The 20,511-nt window shown below is 35.6% G+C and overlaps 4 protein-coding genes across 4 annotated transcripts; all 4 read left to right on the top strand.

The window, feature by feature from the left end:
* The first annotated feature begins 2,772 nt into the window (after nt 1–2,772).
* Nucleotides 2,773–4,602, top strand: LOC122594641 (scarecrow-like protein 18). Its single transcript, XM_043767076.1, has one exon. The coding sequence runs from the start codon at nt 2,773–2,775 to the stop codon at nt 4,399–4,401; it is 1,629 nt and encodes a 542-aa protein (XP_043623011.1). The 3' UTR covers nt 4,402–4,602.
* Nucleotides 4,603–5,950: 1,348 nt separating this feature from the next.
* Nucleotides 5,951–7,639, top strand: LOC122594631 (DELLA protein GAI1-like). Its single transcript, XM_043767066.1, has 2 exons — nt 5,951–6,860; nt 7,005–7,639. Exons 1-2 carry the CDS (start codon nt 5,951–5,953, stop codon nt 7,637–7,639), a joined length of 1,545 nt encoding a protein of 514 aa, XP_043623001.1.
* Nucleotides 7,640–16,609: 8,970 nt separating this feature from the next.
* On the top strand, nt 16,610–18,450 carry LOC122594620 (DELLA protein RGA-like). The gene is made up of 2 exons (XM_043767057.1): nt 16,610–17,543; nt 17,813–18,450. The coding sequence occupies exons 1-2, from the start codon at nt 16,610–16,612 to the stop codon at nt 18,448–18,450; spliced, it is 1,572 nt and encodes a 523-aa protein (XP_043622992.1).
* A 965-nt stretch (nt 18,451–19,415) lies between these two features.
* On the top strand, nt 19,416–20,318 carry LOC122594610 (DELLA protein GAIP-B-like). The gene has a single exon (XM_043767049.1). The coding sequence runs from the start codon at nt 19,416–19,418 to the stop codon at nt 20,316–20,318; it is 903 nt and encodes a 300-aa protein (XP_043622984.1).
* Nucleotides 20,319–20,511: the final 193 nt, after the last annotated feature.

The raw sequence follows: 20,511 nt of genomic DNA, 5'->3' as shown, positions 1-20,511 counted from the left end.
CTGATGTGATTTTGGGGGAAAAATTATAACATAATCAATCAATTAATCAAGCGGTCAAAATCAAAAACTATTTGAAGTTGTAAAAAGCAGTTGCAATCAGAGTGAGATAAATGTATACAATATTTATACATGTCTCTACATTGGAGACATGTTTCTTGTTGCCACTCCATCATCATTTTCATTATTAATTTAATGCAACAAATTGTTTTGTTTTTACTTTATTCATCATGTTATATCATATTGTATTGTTTATCCGTGTGAGGCTTTCATAAGGGTGAAAAATGTTAGTGGGAAGGGTATTAGTGTGAATGATGAGGTGGAGGGGTGTTTGTGAGGAAGGATGAGAATGGAGGTAGATGACAAAATTGGTTGTAAGAAGTGTGTAAGATGTATGAATATGTTATTGTTGTGGGTAAAAAAAATATATTCGTGGAAAATATGAGTGTGTGACATGCTAATTAAGTTGTTTGGTGAAAGGACAACCGGAAACTGATGCAGGTAGTCTATTTTTGCTTTAGTTTACAATAAACTCACTACATAGGTTGGTATCTACATTTTTGCTTTAGTTTATCATTTCAAGGTGTTTTTTATTTTTTGTTTCATGCTAGATTAAGTTTCCGCTTTACGATTTTATACTTGTCTACTTTCAAAAATATTATACTTTTAACTTTATCATTTTATGCTTGATATATATATATATATATATATAGGGGATGGTAATATAAGGTTGTCGGTTATCTAAGCTTAGGTGTGAAACACTCGCATATTATTTTTTTAATCCATAAAAATCATGGGGGCCCATGCATTTATTCATTAAACAATAAATAGTAAAATATTAGTATGTGAGGAGTTCCACATCTAAGCTTAGGTGCCGGACAGTCTTATATTCTCTTTTCCCATATATATATATATATATATATATATATTTTATCGAACTGGTTTCTTAGGAGTATGTGCTATGTGTTTTTTCGTAAGTGGACAATTATTTTGGAACGAAAGGAGTATATTCTAGGCTCCTTAATGTCATAAAATAACAATAAAATGTACTAAGGTAAATGGCTTGCTTTGGTAATTATACTTGATAATGCCATAATCGGGTGATTGTATATTTTTGAAATGGGTAGTTTGGTAACTTAGTAGATAGGCAACTGGTATAGCTCATAAAAGAATCACAACTGGGGCAGAGACAGCTTGAGAAGTGTAGGCAGTTGTCCAACAAAGTTTTCAATGTGTTATGTAGTTTTGCCAATCATTTGGAACTTTTTTCTGACTCCATCTCTGCCTCACAAGCTCCAAAATCAGAAAGTGCCTAATTTACTAATTATGTTATTTTGTAATGAGCTTGTTTGGTAATTATCCTTTTTTTTTTTGGTGCAATGGAATGGGTAGGCACTTTAGTGATAAGCCACATAAATACATAATCAAGTAAAATGCTACATAATTAAGCAAGAAACCAGTCCATTAGGCGATCAAGCTACCAAAGCAGCTATATTTAAAAGGGTATAAGTACTATGTCAGGACATTATTGAGTATAACTACCAAAAACAGATTACAGGCCTATGCATATTGCTATTTTATGACATTAACCCTATATCTTATGTAACATGTTGCAGATAATCATTAGCTAGTAGCAAATTTCATCTACTAACTAACGCGATGATGCAGGTCCAGAGATCTGGGTGTTACCCGCCTTGCTTAGTTTCTGGATGTCTCATTGACATACAGTGAGACTTGCTGGTTGGAAACATTACCAGCCAATGTCACTTAAATATACGCATCAAAGGTAAACTTCTATTCAGTTAGAAAGATATATGGCATATCATCGATAAATATAATAAGAAGTTTGGAATGTTCCTTTATTTGTTTCTACTTGAGAACATGTTCCTTGTTATCTTCAATAATTTTGTCATTTGTACCCTTAGTTATAGACAACTTTTCTTTATATATTCATGTTAGAATTGTTTAATCATTAGGTACCTGCAGTTTATTTCAACAACATGTATTTGCTATACATGTAATAAATGGAGAGGGAAACTTTAGCTTAGTTAGTGTTTCCTTTTCTGTTTAAGCCGTCGAAATCCTATTGGTTTGATCAGATACATGAAGCAAACAACGGAAACCCGAGTAACAAGATGTAATCCGGTTGCAGGGTTGCCCGTAGCTGAGACTTACCTATTTTTTATAAGCCATGTGTAAGTATCAAAGTAGAGTCCTAAGTTTTAAAAAAAGTTAACATTTCTTACTTTCCCATTGCTCTTTTAGTGGTTTTGTTTATAGAAATTAATCAACATTTTCATTAATTCTTGACTCGATGAACAGGAAAATATGCCTAGTGATTCTTGACTTGATAAACAGAAAAACCTGCCTTGTTACGCCAAACAGATTGATTTTATACTTACTTTTTACTATCAAGTAGAAATTTTGTTATCCTTGTAGATCGATAGATACAAACTCTCTTCCATATACAGATTTCATATATATTGTATCTAAAGGATATATGCATTTTTCTTTGTTGAACTTTTCCTGCAAATTTGTGTTTGTACTTTTGCTGTTGGCTGCATCCTTAGAATAAGTCCAAGAAAATATTTAACATCTTAGATTAAACAATATTGAACACATCGACAACGATAACCTCAATGTCCCCCGTCCAATTATAATATAATAAACTTGATGATGCAAGTTTATCTCTCTTCTGTTTGTGACAATCTAGTTTTTATACATCTTTAACATATAGAACCCTCCATTCCTAAAAGATTGAGAAGTTATATGGAAATGGTCCCTTTTGATTCTCTTCTTTTTGGAGGACTTCAGAACAAGCAAGCCTTTTACTCTAAAGGCGAAATCTTGGGTCCAGATATAGGGACACCTGGAAAGCTGCCTCGGTTATTCCAAGAAGATGGTCCGCCAAACAAAATAAACACGACTGATCATATTGAATCTCAGAACAATTTCCATAACTTGGATGCCTTGTTTCTTGACACCACGTCTCAGTTTCGTTCGTATGATCAGATGCAAGAGCTTGCAGATATCGAATCTCAGTATTCCGAGCTTATTAAACCACATGCGCAAGCGAAAGGGATAGAGACATCAAGTCATGATGCAGTTCACTATGAGGTGAGTGAGCGGAAGTTATCAACTGATGCAATTATTCGGTTAGGTGGTGAACGATTTATACAGTCATCTTCATCTTCATCAGTGAACGATATCTCAATGCCGAGCCATCCATACAGCACTTCATTTTCGGGCCTATCCGACCAGGAAGTTAAAGATGTTGAGCTCATTGAAAATCTTTTACTTTCTGCAGAGAAAGTCACCCAACAACAGTTTGAACGTTCAACAAAGCTTCTCGACTGGTGTGATGTGTTATCCCCTAGTCTGGGGAACCCAATTCAACGATTAGTACACTATTTTTCAAAATCTTTACGTGAAAAGATCGATGGTGAAACCGGGAGAGTTTCCGTCCGTGGGTCTGGAAAGAAACAAGTAGATGAAATTGAAGCGAGAATGATGAGCCCAAATCCAACTACAATCTCTGTTTACCAAAGTTTACCATTTTTTCAAGCGGGTCACTTTTCTGGGGTGCAGTCTTTGGTTGATGGTGTAGCAGGGGCGACACATGTGCATATAATTGATCTATCGATAAAACACGGCATACATGGTACGATTCTAATGCAAGCTCTTAAATCTCAACACAATTGTCCTATCAAGCATCTTAAGATAACAGCTGTGGGGAATAACCACAAACAGAAAATTGAACATACAGGCGACCGGTTAAAGAATTTTGCTGAATCCATTAACTTATCTTTCACATTTCATGTGGTTGTTGTGGAAGATATGTTAGATTTTAAAAAAGAACTTTTTGAATTGGATCCAGATGAAGCTTTGGCTGTTCACTCATCACATGGTTTATGGAGCATGATTTCACATCAGGACAGACTTGAATCCCTAATGAAAGGAATTAAAAGTTTCAATCCTCGTGTTATGGTGGTATCTGAGGCTGTAGCCAATCTTAACTCACCAAACTTTGTGAATCGATTTATTGAAGCTCTGTTTTTTTATGGGGCGCTTTTTGATTCGTTAGAAGATTGTATGGGCCGTGAAGATGAAAACCGTGTTATTGCTGAGTCTATGTATTTTGGCCGTGGAATAAGGAGCTGTGTGGCTGCAGAAGGGGAGGAGAGAGCGATTAGGCATGTGAATCTTGATGTTTGGAGAAAGTTTTTTGCACGGTTTGGGATGAAGGAGATTGAACTTAGTATGTCGGCTTTATATCAAGCAAACCTGATGGCAGAAAAACTTCCTTGTGGAAGCTCTTGCTCGCTTGATATGGATGGTAATTCCCTTCTTATTGGGTGGAAAGGAACACCAATCCAGTGTGTTTCGGCTTGGACCTTCTCATGAAAATGAACTCATGGCATCCGTAGCAGTCCGACTTATGTTCAATATTACATATTTAGAAAAGCTCACTATTCACAGAGGGCACTTACTTGTAATTGTTCTGCGAAACTTGTGCCATTTAGTCACATGTTGACTGTTCTTCCTGTTTCTAGTTTATCTCTATAAGTGACATGAGCATCAGTCTATTGTTATGGTTATGTTTAATACAACGAACATGTGTTCTTACAAAGATATAAAGGATGCACAACATAAGTGTCTCAATCTCTGTTTCTTAAATAAGTCTAATAAATTTAGTACAGTTATGTTTACAATTAAGAAGCAGCTAAGTATTATGTGCAACCAATTAAACAGTGTTACCAAACACAAAAATTGGAATCTGTCATTTTGATTCACTAATATTCCCATTCCTATGTGTATATGTCATCTGACGATGATGAGAGAGCAATTCCGTTGTCTGTACTATGTCCTAGTGACGTATTAGTTCAAGTCACCCTTAACGTAATGGGTATTGTCTGTAATGTCTAGGAGCCCATCTTGCTCTGCCTTGCACGGAGCAATGTGTAGGTCACGAGTCACGGCCTTGTATAGCTGCACCTGTTGTGAGGTCTTATTTGTTGCATGGCGTTTAGCCATTTATGCAGATGCTATAAGGCTTGATCGAATGCATTGATGGGTCATGGGTGTGACCCATATGGATACCTACAGCTTGGGTTTGCATGTACAAACATGTTCCTTTGTGTTGTTAAACCTTACTGTATAAATTTAATATAAGAGGCTTATATAATTATATTGCACTCATAAATTGAGGTCATTCTTAAGACCAAATAACAAAAAACTGAGTTTTTCAGTTTTTGGTATTTGCTTATCCCGTAACGTTGTTTTACCTTACCTTATTGAACCCACATACATTCAGTGATGGTTAATCCGATATTGAGTAGAGTACTGAAATATGGCTAATCACTAGCTAGGGTTTATTTTGATAATTAGTTGACTATTCACATATTTAAACATATATCAACCAAACATAATATTTTGAGGTTGATTATCATCTTGTAATTAGGACACTGATACTTCCCCCTTCTATTTAGCAGTAGAAACTTTCCATACTTTTGTTCTATTGAAACTTGTATGGATTATAGCAGTTATTTCTAGCGTGTTATCTATATGTGCATTTAATATCAATCATATAACGTTTACTCTTGAATGTTTAGTTCAGAAAAAGTTTGTATAGTTATCTGGACGGATTAACCTCAAACATAGGAAGCAACCCCACCTCATCATAGAATAACAAAATAGGACAATCTACCGAATGACCCACATAGAGACTAAAGGAAAGCAACAACCTGTAACATATTACCATGTATATCCAATCGGTCGCCGTACTTGATCTCAAATTTGATTCTGTTGTACTACTCCTGAGCAGGCAAATGAGCATCTAAGTAACTTCGAACAAATCGACCATTGGGTTATTATCTAGGTTGCCACACGTCGTTGAGGTTTATGAATTTGCATTCGTTCGTAGCTAAAAGTTCATACTTTCAAGATTGTAAAGATGTTTCCTTCTGAGAAATATGATCTTAGTAAACTTGCTCATGATAATCAGCAGAAATCATTCATTACTGACTCTGGTAATTTTGAAAATATTTATTTTGATTTTAACTCCCTCAATTATCACAACTTGGTACAGGGTACAAATATCCAATCAGGAGACATTAAAAAAACCACACCTCTTTCAGCACTTGGTCTTGTTAAAGATTTTTCAAGCAGAGTCAAAAATTTGAACGGTGAAAAGATTCAAGTGTATCCCTACGACAAAGAATCCCATGTAGAGGATGACCAAAAAATGTCAACTAATGCAAGAATTCGAATGGCTGGACAGCATTTTATCGATTTTTATTCTTCAAAAGCTGATGAAATCTCGGATCTAAGCCATCCATTTCCCATCTCATTCTCTGGACTATCAGAAGATGCAGCTAAAGACGTAGAACTTCTGATTACTCTTTTGTATTCAGCTGAGAAAACCAGTCAAGGAAAGTGTGAGCAGGCAAGCAAACTCATTGAGTTATGCAATAACACATCTTCCAATGAAGGGAATCCTGTTCAAAGGTTGGTTCACTACTTTTCTCAAGCGATTATGGAGAAAATTAACCGAGAGATGGGAAAAGTGGCTAAGGCTGGACTTGACAATATGTGTGATCTTGAAGATGCGTTAATGAATGTTGAAGAGTGCTTATTTTTGTTTTACCGGAGAGTCCCGTTTGCGCAAGTTTGCCAGTTCAGTTCAATGCGTACAATAATTGAACATGTAAAAGAATCTAAAAAGATTCATGTAGTTGATTTTGGGATCAGGACAGGGATGCAATATACAGTTTTGATGCAAGGTCTTGCAAGTGAGTGTGAAATTGAGCATTTGAAGATAACCGCAGTAGCTACAAGATTGGAAGCAAAGATAAAAGATGCATGTAAGTCTCAAATATCTAGCATATAACTATTATAGTTGGGACATGTTAACAACAGCCTTCGCAAACAACAAAATTTCTTGTTTAAAAGTTTGCTAATATTCAAATTTCAAACATACGATTTAAAAGATATTTTGATTTCTGCAGGTAATAAACTTGCTGAATTTGCAGAGACATTGAACATCCCATTTAGTTTCAAGATTGTTATGATAGAAGACATGCTGGATTTCAATGTAAATCTCCTCGAACTCAATGATGATGAACAGGTTGCTGTCTACATACATTTCCAATTATCATCTTTGATTGTAAGATCAAAAGTTCTTGAACGTCTCATGCGAGAGATTCGGAAAATCAATCCTTGTATAACACTGATCTCTGAAGTTGAAGCTAACCACACTTCACCAGAATTTGTGAAACGTTTCATAGAAGCACTTTTCTTCTACGGTGCACTTTTTGACAGTATGTCAGATAATTTAGCCGATGATGATTTTAACAGAAAGGCTATGGAGTCTGTTTTCTATGGTCAATCTATCACGAATATTGTGGCAGCTGAAGGAGAGGAGAGAACGGTTCGGCACGTCTGCATTGATGTTTGGAGGGCGTTTTTCTCTCGTTTTGGGATGCTGGAAGTTGAGTTGAGTGATGCGAGTTTAGATGAAGCAAAGTTGTTGATAAACAACCTTAATTGTGGTTGTTGTATGCTTCGTGTTGATGGCAAATGTTTTCTTGTTGGATGGAAAGGGGTACCGATCTTTTCTGTTTCTGCCTGGAAGTTTGTATGATGATTACTGGAGAAAACTGGTGCGAACACTCAGTTCTGGTCGTGAACTTAGTTATTGCAATAGTAGCAAAAACATATTTCTAGTTTTCTTAATATAACTAGGCTTATCAGCTTATGAAATTAAAGTTTTCTTATGCTTTGATTAAAAAAAAAATGGTCAAACCACAGCTTTGTAGTTTTGCTAATTATGTCCTGCGATATCTTAGACTATTAAAATCATCTTAACCCCAATTTCTAAGAATGTGCAATTTAGAAGCCTGCATTCAGTCAAAAGGAGTCCTTGACTTGTTCTTGTTTATTATTTTATGAGGAAAATTGGGAATCTGGTCTAACATAGTTACATTTGCCAGGGTCTGCAGCAGGACATATCTTTTGTTTGATTTGGGCAACAGGTAGATACTGTTATCTGATGGGTAAGTATTCAAAATATATCCCCCTATTGCCTGAAATCTAGAATAAGAATCCGACTCTAAATATTATTATTGTGTATATCCAACTTTCACTTATTAGTATATATCTAGTAAATTTTTTTTGCCAATATGGCAATTTTTATATGAATGCACGTTGGCAAAAATTATAATAAAAAACATAACGTTGGATACACAATAAAAAAAAGCTCTAACTTGAAAACATACTATAGTAAAATTGAATGCAATCAATGGATGAGTTGATAGCCATTGGTTAGGAAGTCTTCTATGAGGACTTGAATTTGGAGAGACACAAGTTCAAGTGAAAAGTTTTCCCCTAATATGTTATCTGCTTTTGGGGGACCATTAGGAGGGTTTTTCTTCCTCCCTAGATATTGGGCGAGTAGACTCCTGTTAAGACAATATAGTCTAGACTCTCCGTTGGAATATTTGATGCGCACCTGTCAAAAAAAGAAAAAAAGTTGAATGCATTTCCAAACATAGATTTCATATTTAATTGGTATATGTGACTGTCAATATGTACTGGTTTTCTTGGCTTCAATCATGCAGATTCAATGATAAAATTGTATCCTTTATGCGACAACCCAAAGTGAATCTTTTTGTCAAAACATATTCATTGTTATTCGTTAATTTAACATTCGGTTTTCACAAATAAGCTGTCTTTTCTGGTTGACTTTTTATGTTTAGTGTATTGGGTATTATTATTAACAAAAGTTAATTACAAAAATCATCCATGTGGTTCGTCAGAAATTACAAGTTTCATCCCTACGTTTCATGAATTACGGATTTGACCTCTGACTTTTTAACCTCCGTCCACACTTTTGGTCCAAAAGTCAACAATTTTGATCCAAAAGTCAACAATTTTGGTCAAAAAGTCAACACTGTGGACCAAAATTGTTGATGAGGCTCTAAAGTCAGGGACTAAATCCATTATTTTTGAAAGGTAAAAATGAAACATATAACTTTTGATAAATCACACGGACGATAACAATTTTATGCTTGTTATTAAGATACATCTAAAATTTTTGTAAATCCCTAGTTAATACATTCAGAGTACCTATGAATACCATCCAACTTAAGTTAGATAAAATTGTGATAGGATTAGACGTGTCTACAAATTGGTAAGTTAATGAGATGAAATTTGAAATTCAGTTAGTCAAAACCAAATACCCGTTCATACTATTCTAGAGGACTAGGTGTCTAGGTTTAGTTTAGTGCTTTGATGGTTTTGTGTGAGGACTAGATCAGTTAGTTAGGCGGCCTAAGATGCTATGTTTCTTAGGTTGTGTAGCATCTGTTATCTTTTTGGGACCATCAGGTCCCATAACATGTATGTTTGTCTTGGTTATGATGTTTCTACATTTTTATGTTGTTTAATATGTTCAATATGGTTGCTATTGTATATGTATTGTCGAACTTGTGCGAAGGTATTGTTAGGTCGCATGCTTTTTCTTCACTACCCTCAAGGTAGCTGAACTCAGCAGACAAGTATATATTCTTATAATGTATCGGCCGACAGGTATAGTATCTAAACACTTTACACTTTCCGACTTTTACTTCTTGGTGGCCGGAGGTCCTTTTGGAAGCAGTCTCTCTACCTTTGGGTAGAGGTATTGACTGTCTACAGCTCACCTCCCCATACCCCGCACAAGGATTGGGCCTTGTTGTTGTTGTACACTTAGACTAGATTAGTTCAAAACAACCCAAAATGACCTTAATGTAAGTAAATGTGCTTTTAATACAGTATTGTTGTTTTACCACAAAAAACTTTCTTTTGCTTTTTTCAAAAGCCAATATTCCGTTTTTAACTAAATTTAAGTTGAAACAACGTAACAATTCTGTCACAACACCCTCCATTTAATGTAACGTTTAATATTGAATGTTTATTCAGGAAAAAAGTTTGTATAGTTATCTGGAATAACGAAACAGGAAAATCGACCGAATGAACCACGTAGAGAATTAGTAGAAAGGGAAAGCAACCACCTGTAACATATTACCATGTTTATCCAATCGGTTGCCCTACTTGATCTCAAATTTGATTCTGTTGTAATTGTTCTTTATGTGATTTCCCATGAGCAGGCAAATGAGCATCTAAATAACTTTGGATAAATCGACTATTGGGATATTATCTAGGTTGCAACACATTGTTGAGGTTTATGAATTTGCATTCGTCCGTAGCTAAAAGTTCATACTTTCAAGATTGCAACATGTTTCATTCAGAGCAAAATAATCTTGCTCATGATAATCAGCAGAAATCATTTATTAGAGTGTATGGTAATTTGGATAGTATTTAACTATTTATATTGATTTTAAGTTTTTAACTCCCTCCCACCCCCCACCCCCACCCCCCACACCTTTATCATCATTCGCACTTGTTAAAGATTTTGCTGGCAGGGCAAAAAAAATTGAATGGTGAAAAGATTCAAATTCATCGCTATAACAAAGAATCACATGTGGAGGATGACCAAAAAATGTCAACTAATGCAAGAATTCGAATGGCAGGACAAGGTTTTATCAATTTTCATTCTTCAAAAGCTGATGAAATCTCTGATCTTAGCCATCCATTTTGCATCTCATTCTCTGGCCTATCAGAAGATGCAGCTAAAGACGTGGAACTTTTGCTTACTCTTTTGTACTCGGCAGAGAAAACCAGTAGAGGAAAGTTTGACTGCGCAAGCAGACTCATTGCCTTATGCAATAAGACATCTTCAAATGTAAGGAATCCTGTTCAAAGGTTGGTTTACTACTTTTCTCAAGATCAAACTAAGCTAGAAACGGGAAAAAGGAGCCAATGCTGGACTTGACAAGATATTTGATCTTCAAAGTGCTTTAATGAATTTTGACAAGAGAATATTTTCGTTTTACTGGAAACTCCCATTCGCGCAAGTTTGCCAGTTCAGTTTGATGCGTACACTATTTTAATATGTAAAAGAATCTAAAAAAACTCATGTAGTTGATTTTAAGATCAGGACGGGGATGCAATAGACACCTTTGATGCAAGATCTTGCAAGTGACTGAGTGAGTGTGAAATCCAGCATTTGAAGATCACTGCTGTAACTACTAGGGTGGAATCAAAGATAAAAGATGCATGTAAGTCTCAGATATTTAATAGAACCATAAAATTTGCGACATGCTAACAGTAGCCCCCTGGGTTATAGCTAACTACTAACTTTAATATTCAAAGTAGGGTTGTCAATGCTTAACGCAACCCGGAACCTGGTCTGAAAAAAACCGGGTTAGGATTGTGTATTTTCAACCCATCAACCCGATACTTTTTAAATTAGTTTTTAAAATATTAAATATACATTATATTATATCCTTAAAGTAACTCATTAAAGTTTGTGGTCATCATTAAAATTACAACTCTTTCTACGAGTAATATTTTACAAGCAAAATGATCATACTATACAATTTACTGTTCCTTAATCATATTGAGAACGAGTGGTTAGTTTTCTAAATAATATCATCAGTAATATTACGCAAATTTGGGTCCACTATTAGTAACCTTTGTTTTTAAAAGCTATAATATTACGACCCACTTGATCCAAAGCCAACCTGTTTGACCAGTCAACCCGCCAACCCATATAATAATTGGGCTGACCCGGGTTGGCTCCAGATTTATGGCCTGAAATTTTTAGTGGGTTGGGTGAGGGTCAAATTTTTACAACTCTCCACCCCAATGCGGGGCGACCTGATTGACAACCCTATTTCAAACATACTATCTAAAAGATATTTTGATTTTTGCAGAGGTAATCAACTTGCTGAATTTGCAGAGGCAGTGAACATCCCATTTAGTTTCAAGATAGTTATGATAGAAGACATGCAGGATTTCAACGTAAATCTCCTCGAACTCAATGATAATGAACAGGTGGCTGTCTGCTCACCTTTCTTATTATCATCTATGATTGTAACACCAAACCGTCTTGAACATCTCATGCGAGAGATTCTGAAAATCAATCCTTGTATAACACTCATTTCCGAAGTTGAAGCAAACCACACTTCACCGGCTTTTGTGAATCGTTTCATAGAAGCACTTTTCTTCTATGGTGCACTTTTTGACAGTATGTCAGATAATTTAGCCGATGATGATTATAACAGAAAGGCTATGGAATCTGTTTTCTATGGTCAACCTATCCGTAATACTGTGGCTGCTGAAGAAGAGGACAGAACGGTTCGACACGCTCACACGTTGGCATTGATGTTTGGAGGGCGTTTTTTCCTCGTTTTGGGATGCTGGAAGTTGAAGTGAGTGATGCGTGTTTGGATGAAGCAAAGTTGATCGTGGGAATTCTTGTATGCTTCGTGTTGATGGAAAGTGTTTTCTTGTTGGATGGAAAGGCGTACCGATCTTTTCTGTTTCTGCTTGGAAGTATGGATGATGGTTAATGTAGGTAACTGGTGTATGTACCAAGCGTCTGATGATGAACTTGGCTGTTTCAAAAATAGCAAAAAAATATTTCTAGTGTTATTATTTTCCTTAATGTAACAAGGCTTATCAGCTTATGAATTAAAGAGTTTTGTTATTCTTCGCTAAAATTAATGTTCAAACTACATCTTGGCTATCCATGTTCTGTAATATCCTTTGGCTTGTACCTGCTAAATATTTTATGGAGGAAATTGGGATTCTGGTCTAACATAATTACATATGCCATTGTATCTGGCTGGACATTTCTGTTGTTTTTGAGCCTTAATTTGGGAATCAGGTATATCGTTGGAATTTCACGGGTTAGTGTTTGGATATATATCTACCCATTAGCCCGGAATATATAGTAAGAATCGGACTTTAAATACCGCTATTGTGTATATCTACCTTTCACCTATTTGTATGTATCTAGTGATGTTTTTGCTGAGGGTTAAGTGCATGAGAATGTAATTAACTATGACCGAAAAGACCGAAAAGTTATTGTGTGTATGAACTATTAAAACGTTTATTTTAGGTAATTAACTCGAAAAAAAGTTCTAAAGAGTACACAAGTGACCGGTTGTATAGTGAACAGGTTACCATTTTGACTTTTAAAACTTGACTGGTTATCTAAACAAAATTATTGGCATATTCAACAATTATTATAATAAAAGAAAATTAGCAGAAATCTAAAACACACATACATACAATCTGTATCTATATATCTATCTAAAACTTCATATGATGATGGCCGGAAAAGCAAATACATACATGGCTAATAATTCGGATCTTGATGATGCCGATATCCATGATCCAAGTTAAGTAAAACTTCATAATTGTAACTCATGTAAAATGTCTATAAATATTCGTCGCCGGAATGTGGGGAAGGATTTTAAGAGGTGGTGAAAGGCGGTGAAAATTGAGGGTGCAAGTGGCCGGGAATAGTGGTGCTGCGATGATGACCGGAATAACCATGTTGACCGGAAAATCGAAACACACCCAAATGTTATTTTGTAAACAAATCGTCACCATCATCAATAAATTAAAATAAATAGATACATATAAGGAGCAGATATCGGCCACTTCTCATCACTCCGCCGCCGCCGTCACTTCTCATCACCACCATTGTTTCCGGTCATCATCATCATCATCCGGGTTTGGACTTTGGACTTACAATCATCTCAATCATTTTTCTTTGATAAATTTACATCAAAAGACATACATACTAATAGCTTAAACATAAAAACAAAAGAAGATAAAAGAAAATGGAGTTTGGTTGTTATATGGTCAGTGAGAGAGACAAAGAAAGTGACCACAGAAAGAAAGAAAGAAAGAAAAGTGAAAATGAATATAAGGTCAAAGTATTTCATCCATGGGAATCCATATAATACATGTAATTATGTTTATGTGCGTATACCAAGTTGATTAGGAAAGGGAAAATTATCACTAAATTTGTTTGGTTGAAGATGAAATCTAGGTTTGTTGATGAAACTGGGCCCACATAAGCTTTTATACAGTTTTGTGCTTGTAAGTGTAATTTAGAGAGGTGGAATACATTAAACCAATTATTTAACTTCTTTTTGAAATGTTAAGATTAAAAACAATGTTTTGAGACTTAATTTGTGCAAGACAAGTAATTTGTAACTAATACCATACACAAACATATAAATGTAAAAGTATAAGGAAAGAAACACTTCACTACACAAGAACACAACGATGTATAGTGGTTGGGGCGAATGTTAACGAATTCGCCTTAGTCCACTTCTCGATTCACTAATCAAGATTTGTAGCACTATGAACTCCAAATCCGGTGGAGAGTCCGATTATACACCTTGACACTTCAAGATATCAACAACTCCTAGTCACTAGGATGAAACCCAATTCTTGACACTTCAAGAATAACCCAACTCTAACCACTAGAGTTTGTTTACACCCAATAATCACACTCATTAGTATGATTGCACAATTACAAATTGTAGGCTCTCACTATTTCACTAAATAGTTTCCTCACTACAAATTTGCTCTCTTGCTAAGAATAGATTTGAACAATGAATAATAATATGATAAGTATGTGTATTCAGTAGTTGTGATGCAAGAGGTGAGTTCCCAAAACAACCCAAGTGTTGTTTATAAACCAAACCTTGAAAATATAGCCGTTTGAAAGCGGGTGCGCTCCAGAACTCGCGTTTTGATACATCACACGCGCTCCATCTCGAATATCACAAAAGCCAGGAATCTTTCCATAGTTTTCTCCACTATCTAATGAGAAAATACCCTCTCCATGTTTACTTGAAAGTGTAGAGGAGAAAGAAGGTTTGAAGCTTGCCAAAAGAGAAGAGATTTGGAAGAAAGAGAAGTCAAATGAAAGTTTATGGGTATGAGAAGATAAGGTTTCATTTTCAAAAATAGATCTGCATTTTTAAGTTATATCCACAAATTGTTGACCAATTTTGACTTTTGAAAAATGTTGACCAAGTTTGACTTTTTATACTTACACAAATTTTGCCTCAAAACTCAATGGAAAATCAAAGTGTTAGGAAATGAGCAATTTTGATTTGGATCATCATTTTATGATGATATAAGACTTCTGTGAAAGATACACGACGATTCAATATAGAACGAAGCGGGTAATGAAAACATGCCGACGAGGTCAGTAGCCGCGTGCATTGTACAGGGCATAGAACACGCTTTCAAGTCTCAGCGAACGCGCTCTTTGCCAGAGAATGCGCTTTACAGTGCTACACCAAAATGTCATTTTTCGACGTTTTTGGTCCAGAAATAGTGTATGAATGCATAAGTCTGTATTTTTGACATTTTCAAATAAGTGTGTACGTTGTTGTCATTATCAAAATAAATGGAGACGTTAATTTTAACCAATGTGTCTAAATGCACTAACAGTGATACAATAGATATTTAGCAGGGTTCATGCATACAATAGAGGTTTTGTAAGTTCATGCACACAATAACTTTTCGGTCATAGTTAGTTACATTTTCATGCATTTAACCCTTTTGCTGATGTGGTAATTTTATATGAATGTGGTAATTTTATATGAATGTCAGTCAGCTAAAATTACCACAGAAAACATAAAGTTAAATACACACAATATTTATGCAAATTTAACAATCTCACTTTGGTGGGATGAAGAGGTATAAGCCCTCTCGATCCAATCCGTCTTCCCTAGCCTCCCTAAAACACTTCTGATACGAAAGAGACCTTCCGCCATAGAAAAGAGATCTAAAGTCTGGGTCCCCTCGATCACCCTCCCTTGAACCTGAACTGGTCGAGAGAGATGAACCCGCACCACATTTTATAACCTTCGAACCGAAAGCCCCAACTAGAGATGTAATTCCAGAACCTAAACCACTCCGTTGGCCACCAGCCCTGGGGAACCCTAGGTTCGAATCATGTCAAATGCAGGATTAATTTGTGACCAAATTACCTTGACACTATCTTTATCCTTGCTGTGGGGTTATGTGGGTACAAAAAAGGTACTTGGGCCTAAGGATTCCCATTAATTTACCCTCTTTTTTTTTCATTCAATTTTTATGCCAATTGCAGTTTTGTTTTCAATTAACCTTACTTGATAAATTTTAAGGCGTCAAAACAAGTTTATCTCACACAATGCTCTGGCTAAACTGACCAAAATATACCTTACGCATAATTTCCTTGGTAATAGATTGATTGCGTAGGCATCCCATGTGGAAAGTGATATCCTGCATCTTTGATATATAGCCCAGTGTAGTTCAGTATAGGACCTTCTTAGCCAAGCCTGAAGTACTAAATGATTTTTGACTTGTAGTATACAACACCTTGTTAGACAATTGGCTTTTATCTAATCCAATCATTCGGTTAAGACATAATCTTTGTTATTCGTTGATTCAACATTCGGTTTACATAAATAAGTTGTCTTTTCTTGTTGACTTTATATATTTAATGTATTATTATCAGACTTTTTATGCTTGTTGTTATGATAACATCTGAAATTTCTTGTCCTTTTTGAGCTGGCTGGCACTGGTGAGAATCTAAAACCCATTGAAGAAATCGACGACATGGTTACAATCTAGGCGGCAGAACTTTTGACTGTATTTAAAAGGTAATTTTCAGGCTTTCAAGATTATATTGCAATAATATATCTTAGTGATGTTTCCTTCCAAGCAAGTTAATCTTGTAACACTTGCAAATGATAATCATCCTTCTGAGCTTGTAACACCTGATCCGTCTAATATTGTGGTTCATCAGGACAATGCAACCGAAATTGAAGGTGGGTCTAGGCTTAATTTTGGGGACTTGGATAATCTTTATGTCGATTTTTCTTCTCCCCCTTATCGAGACATGATAAAAAGTACAAATGATTATGTGTTTGCTAGCAAATCGAGAAAAATGGATGAGAAAGAACTTGATGTCGTAAGATTTAGAAGTGAAACACATGAGGAGAATGACAATATTTTGTCAACTAATGCAAGAATTCGGTTAGCATGCGAGTGGTTTATTGAATCTTATTCTTCAAAAGTTGATGAAATCTCTGACTCGTCCCATCCGTTTGCTGTTTCATCATGCGGGCTGCCTGATGATGAGGCTAAAGACATTCAACTCTTACTTACTCTTCTAGCTTCAGCTGAGAAAACCAGTCAACGACAGTTTGACCGTGCAAGCAAACTTATTGAAATATGCTACGCCATGTCTTCTGACGATGGAAATCCTGTTGAAAGATTGGTTTACTATTTTTCTGAAGCTATCCGTGAGAAAATAAACCGTGAAACTGGGAAAGTGGCGCAGTACTGGTTCGAAAGTATGCATGTAGTTGATCTTCAAGAAGCCCTGACGAGCGTTGATAAATGCATTTTATCGTTTCACAACAGGCTTCCATTGTCACGAGTTTACCAATTTAGCGCGATTAATACAATACTTGATAATGTAGGAGAGGCTAGAAAAGTTCATGTAATTGATCTCCAGATCAGGACCGGTATTAAATACATGGTTATGCTGCAAACTCTTGCTAGCAAAGAACGGCATCTTGAGCAATTCAAGATAACTGCTGTTGGTACACGAGCAGAATCAAAGATAAAAGATGCCGGTAAGTCCTAGTCCCTCTGTTAATCAACTATTAATCAATACTTGGCAGGTGTCAAAATGGGTGGGTTGGTTAGCATTTGAAAACGAATAGTTTTTAGTGCCTGTTAGAGCAGGTCAGGTCAGGTTGGGTTGACCCACAAATAGTCTTCCCCGTTTTCTTTAAAATTTGATAGATAAACTATCTCCTAAATACAATAATGGTGTGTCAATTATATATGATCATTAACTTGCAATTACTTGAATAGTTTTGAAAGTTTTTGCCATCTGCAGGCAAGCGTCTTGCTGAGTTTGCAAAGTCGATAAACATCCCGTTTAGTTTCAAGATAGTTATGGTAACAGATATGCTAGATTTTAACATTGATCTCCTAGAACTCGATGACGAGGAAAAGGTAGCTGTTTGTGCACCATTCTTCTTATCAACTCTTATCTCAAAACCAAATCATTTAGAATTCCTCATGCGTGTGATACGAAAGATCAATCCTTGTATAACAGTAGTCACTGAAGTAGAAGCAAACCATACAACACCAGCATTTGCAAACCGTTTTACAGAAGCCCTTTTCTTCTATGGTGCACTTTTCGACAGTATGTCATCTTGTTTAGCCAATGACAATCGTCTTAGAAAGGTTTCAGAGTCACTATTTTATGGGCAAACTATACGTAATATCGTGGCAGCTGAAGGAGATGAGAGAACTATCAGACATATTGGTGTTAATGTTTGGAGGTCATTTTTTTCACGATTTGGAATGGCAGAGATTGAACTTAGCGACGAGTTGGTTTTTGAAGCAAAGTTGTCTATTAGTAGCTTTGATTGTGGAAAGTCATGTACGATTCGTGTCGATGGTGGATGTTTGCTTATTGATTGGAAGGATGTACCTGTTTTTTCTGTTTCTGCTTGGAAATTTGCATGATGTAATGTAATTTTGTGTTTGTTTATATATGAAAGAAATGGCTCCTATAAAATAAAGAATGAATGGGCCCTTTTTTTTTAACAAAAGTTAGTTAAGTTCGATGTAGTTCAATTATATACTCGTAGTTTTTATTGGCAATCTTGTTCACGGCAAAATGTTTGAAATCTTGATGTCTGTACACCGGTTAAAGGGTCATTTATTGACAATTTGGTTTGTAAGAAAGTGTAGTCTTGATTTGGTAGTATTTTGCTAATTGGGCTAAATGGCCGAGAATCAATTGCCACGTGTTCTCACATGTACTGTCGGATCAAATGATGTTTCAATGCTGTTTTAGTTGTATTCATACATATTCTATTCTAAATTTTTGTAACTTTTTTCATTTGCATTCTGTTTCTAAGGTCTAAAACATAAACTCGTTAGTTACTATGAAATTTATAATATACTTGTATGAAAATTAAGCAACATGGTCGGATCAATGGTAAACAACTTGGCCTCTGGAAACATAGGTCATGGGTTCAATCATCATCCCATGCAATAAAAAAATGGAAGCAACCTCTTTACTTAGGTAGAGATAAGGCTTGTCTACATATTAACCTCGCTCATACATCGTCGAGGTATTGGGGCTTAAAACCTACAGAAGGCGGCACTGAGCAGTTTCTTTCTTTCTTACTTGTATGAAAGTTTAATAATGGTTTAATCATTTAAGTTACAAACGTTTAGCATTTTAACCCTTTAACACTACCGCGTTATCCACTTGGTTGCCGTACTTGATCTCAAATTTGATTCTGTGGTACTAGTTTCTTTATGTTAGAGATATGTGATTACTCTTGAGCAGGCAAATAAGCATCTAGATAACTTTGAACAAATCGACCATTGGGTTATTATCAAGGCTACCACACATTGATGAGGGTTTATGAATTTGCATTCGTTTATTGCAAAAATCTCATACTTTCAACACTGCAAAGATGTTTCCTTCAGAGCAATATGATCTTAGTAAACTTGCTTATGATAATCAGCAGAAATCGTCTATTAATAACTTTGGCAATTTGGATGATACTTATTTTGATTTCAACTCCCCCCCTTTTACAGATTTCCAGTTGGAAGACATTGAAAAAGACACCTCATCACATGGTCTTGTTAAATATTTTGCAAGCAGGGCAGAAAAGTTGAATGGAGAAAAGATTCAAATTCATTGCTATAACAAAGAATCCCATGTAAAGGATGACCAAAAAATGTCAACTAATGAAAGAATTCGGATGGCAGGACAACATTTTATCAACTTTTACTCTCCAAAAGCTCATGAAATCTCTGATCTAAGCCATCCATTTCCTATCTCATTCTCTGGACTATCAGAAGATGCAGCTAAAGATGTAGAACTTCTGATTACTCTTTTGTATTCAGCTGAGAAAACCAGCCAAGGACAGTTTGACCGCGCAAGCAAACTCATTGACTTATGCAATAACGCATCTTCTAATGAAGGAAATCCTGTTCAAAGGTTGGTATACTACTTTTCTCAAGCGCTTCTTGAGAAAATTAACCGAGAAACGGGAAAAGTGGCCAATGTTGGGCTTGACAAGATGTTTGATCTTCAAAGAATTTTAATGAATGTTGACAAGAGCATATTTTCATTTTACCGGAAAGTCCCATTAGCGCAAGTTTGCCAGTTCAGTTCGATGCGTACAATATTTGAAAATGTAAAAGGATCTAAAAAAATCCATGTAATTGATTTTGAGATCAGGGCGGGGATGCAATATACACTTTTGATGCAAGATCTTGCAAGTGAGTGTGAAATCGGGCGTTTGAAGATAACTGTTGTAACTACAAGAGTGGAATCAAAGATAAAAGATATATGTAAGTCTCATATATGATATATCTATATCTATACTATCTATATCTATACTTATATGGGGATGAGAATATAAGGTTGCCGGACACTCGCATATTAATTTTTTAAACCATAAAAATCATGGGAGCCTAGACATTTATTTATTAAACAATAAATAATAAAATATTAGTATGTGAGGGGTTCTACACCTAAGGTTAGGTGTCGGACAACCTTAT

The sequence above is a fragment of the Erigeron canadensis genome, chromosome 1 (genome assembly GCF_010389155.1).
Source record: "Erigeron canadensis isolate Cc75 chromosome 1, C_canadensis_v1, whole genome shotgun sequence".
Lineage (NCBI taxonomy): Eukaryota > Viridiplantae > Streptophyta > Magnoliopsida > Asterales > Asteraceae > Erigeron > Erigeron canadensis.
This window is presented reverse-complemented; position numbering and strand designations above follow the sequence as displayed.

Excerpts from the sequence above, each read along its gene's own strand:
- LOC122594641 (XM_043767076.1), top strand. The coding sequence starts at position 2,773 with ATGGTCCCTTTTGATTCTCTTCTTTTTGGAGGACTTCAGAACAAGCAA.
- LOC122594631 (XM_043767066.1), top strand. The coding sequence starts at position 5,951 with ATGTTTCCTTCTGAGAAATATGATCTTAGTAAACTTGCTCATGATAAT. Across the intron at positions 6,861-7,004 it reads AGCAAAGATAAAAGATGCAT|GTAATAAACTTGCTGAATTT; the intron begins GTAAGTCTCAAA and ends TGATTTCTGCAG.
- LOC122594620 (XM_043767057.1), top strand. The coding sequence starts at position 16,610 with ATGTTTCCTTCCAAGCAAGTTAATCTTGTAACACTTGCAAATGATAAT. Across the intron at positions 17,544-17,812 it reads ATCAAAGATAAAAGATGCCG|GCAAGCGTCTTGCTGAGTTT; the intron begins GTAAGTCCTAGT and ends TGCCATCTGCAG.
- LOC122594610 (XM_043767049.1), top strand. The coding sequence starts at position 19,416 with ATGTTTCCTTCAGAGCAATATGATCTTAGTAAACTTGCTTATGATAAT.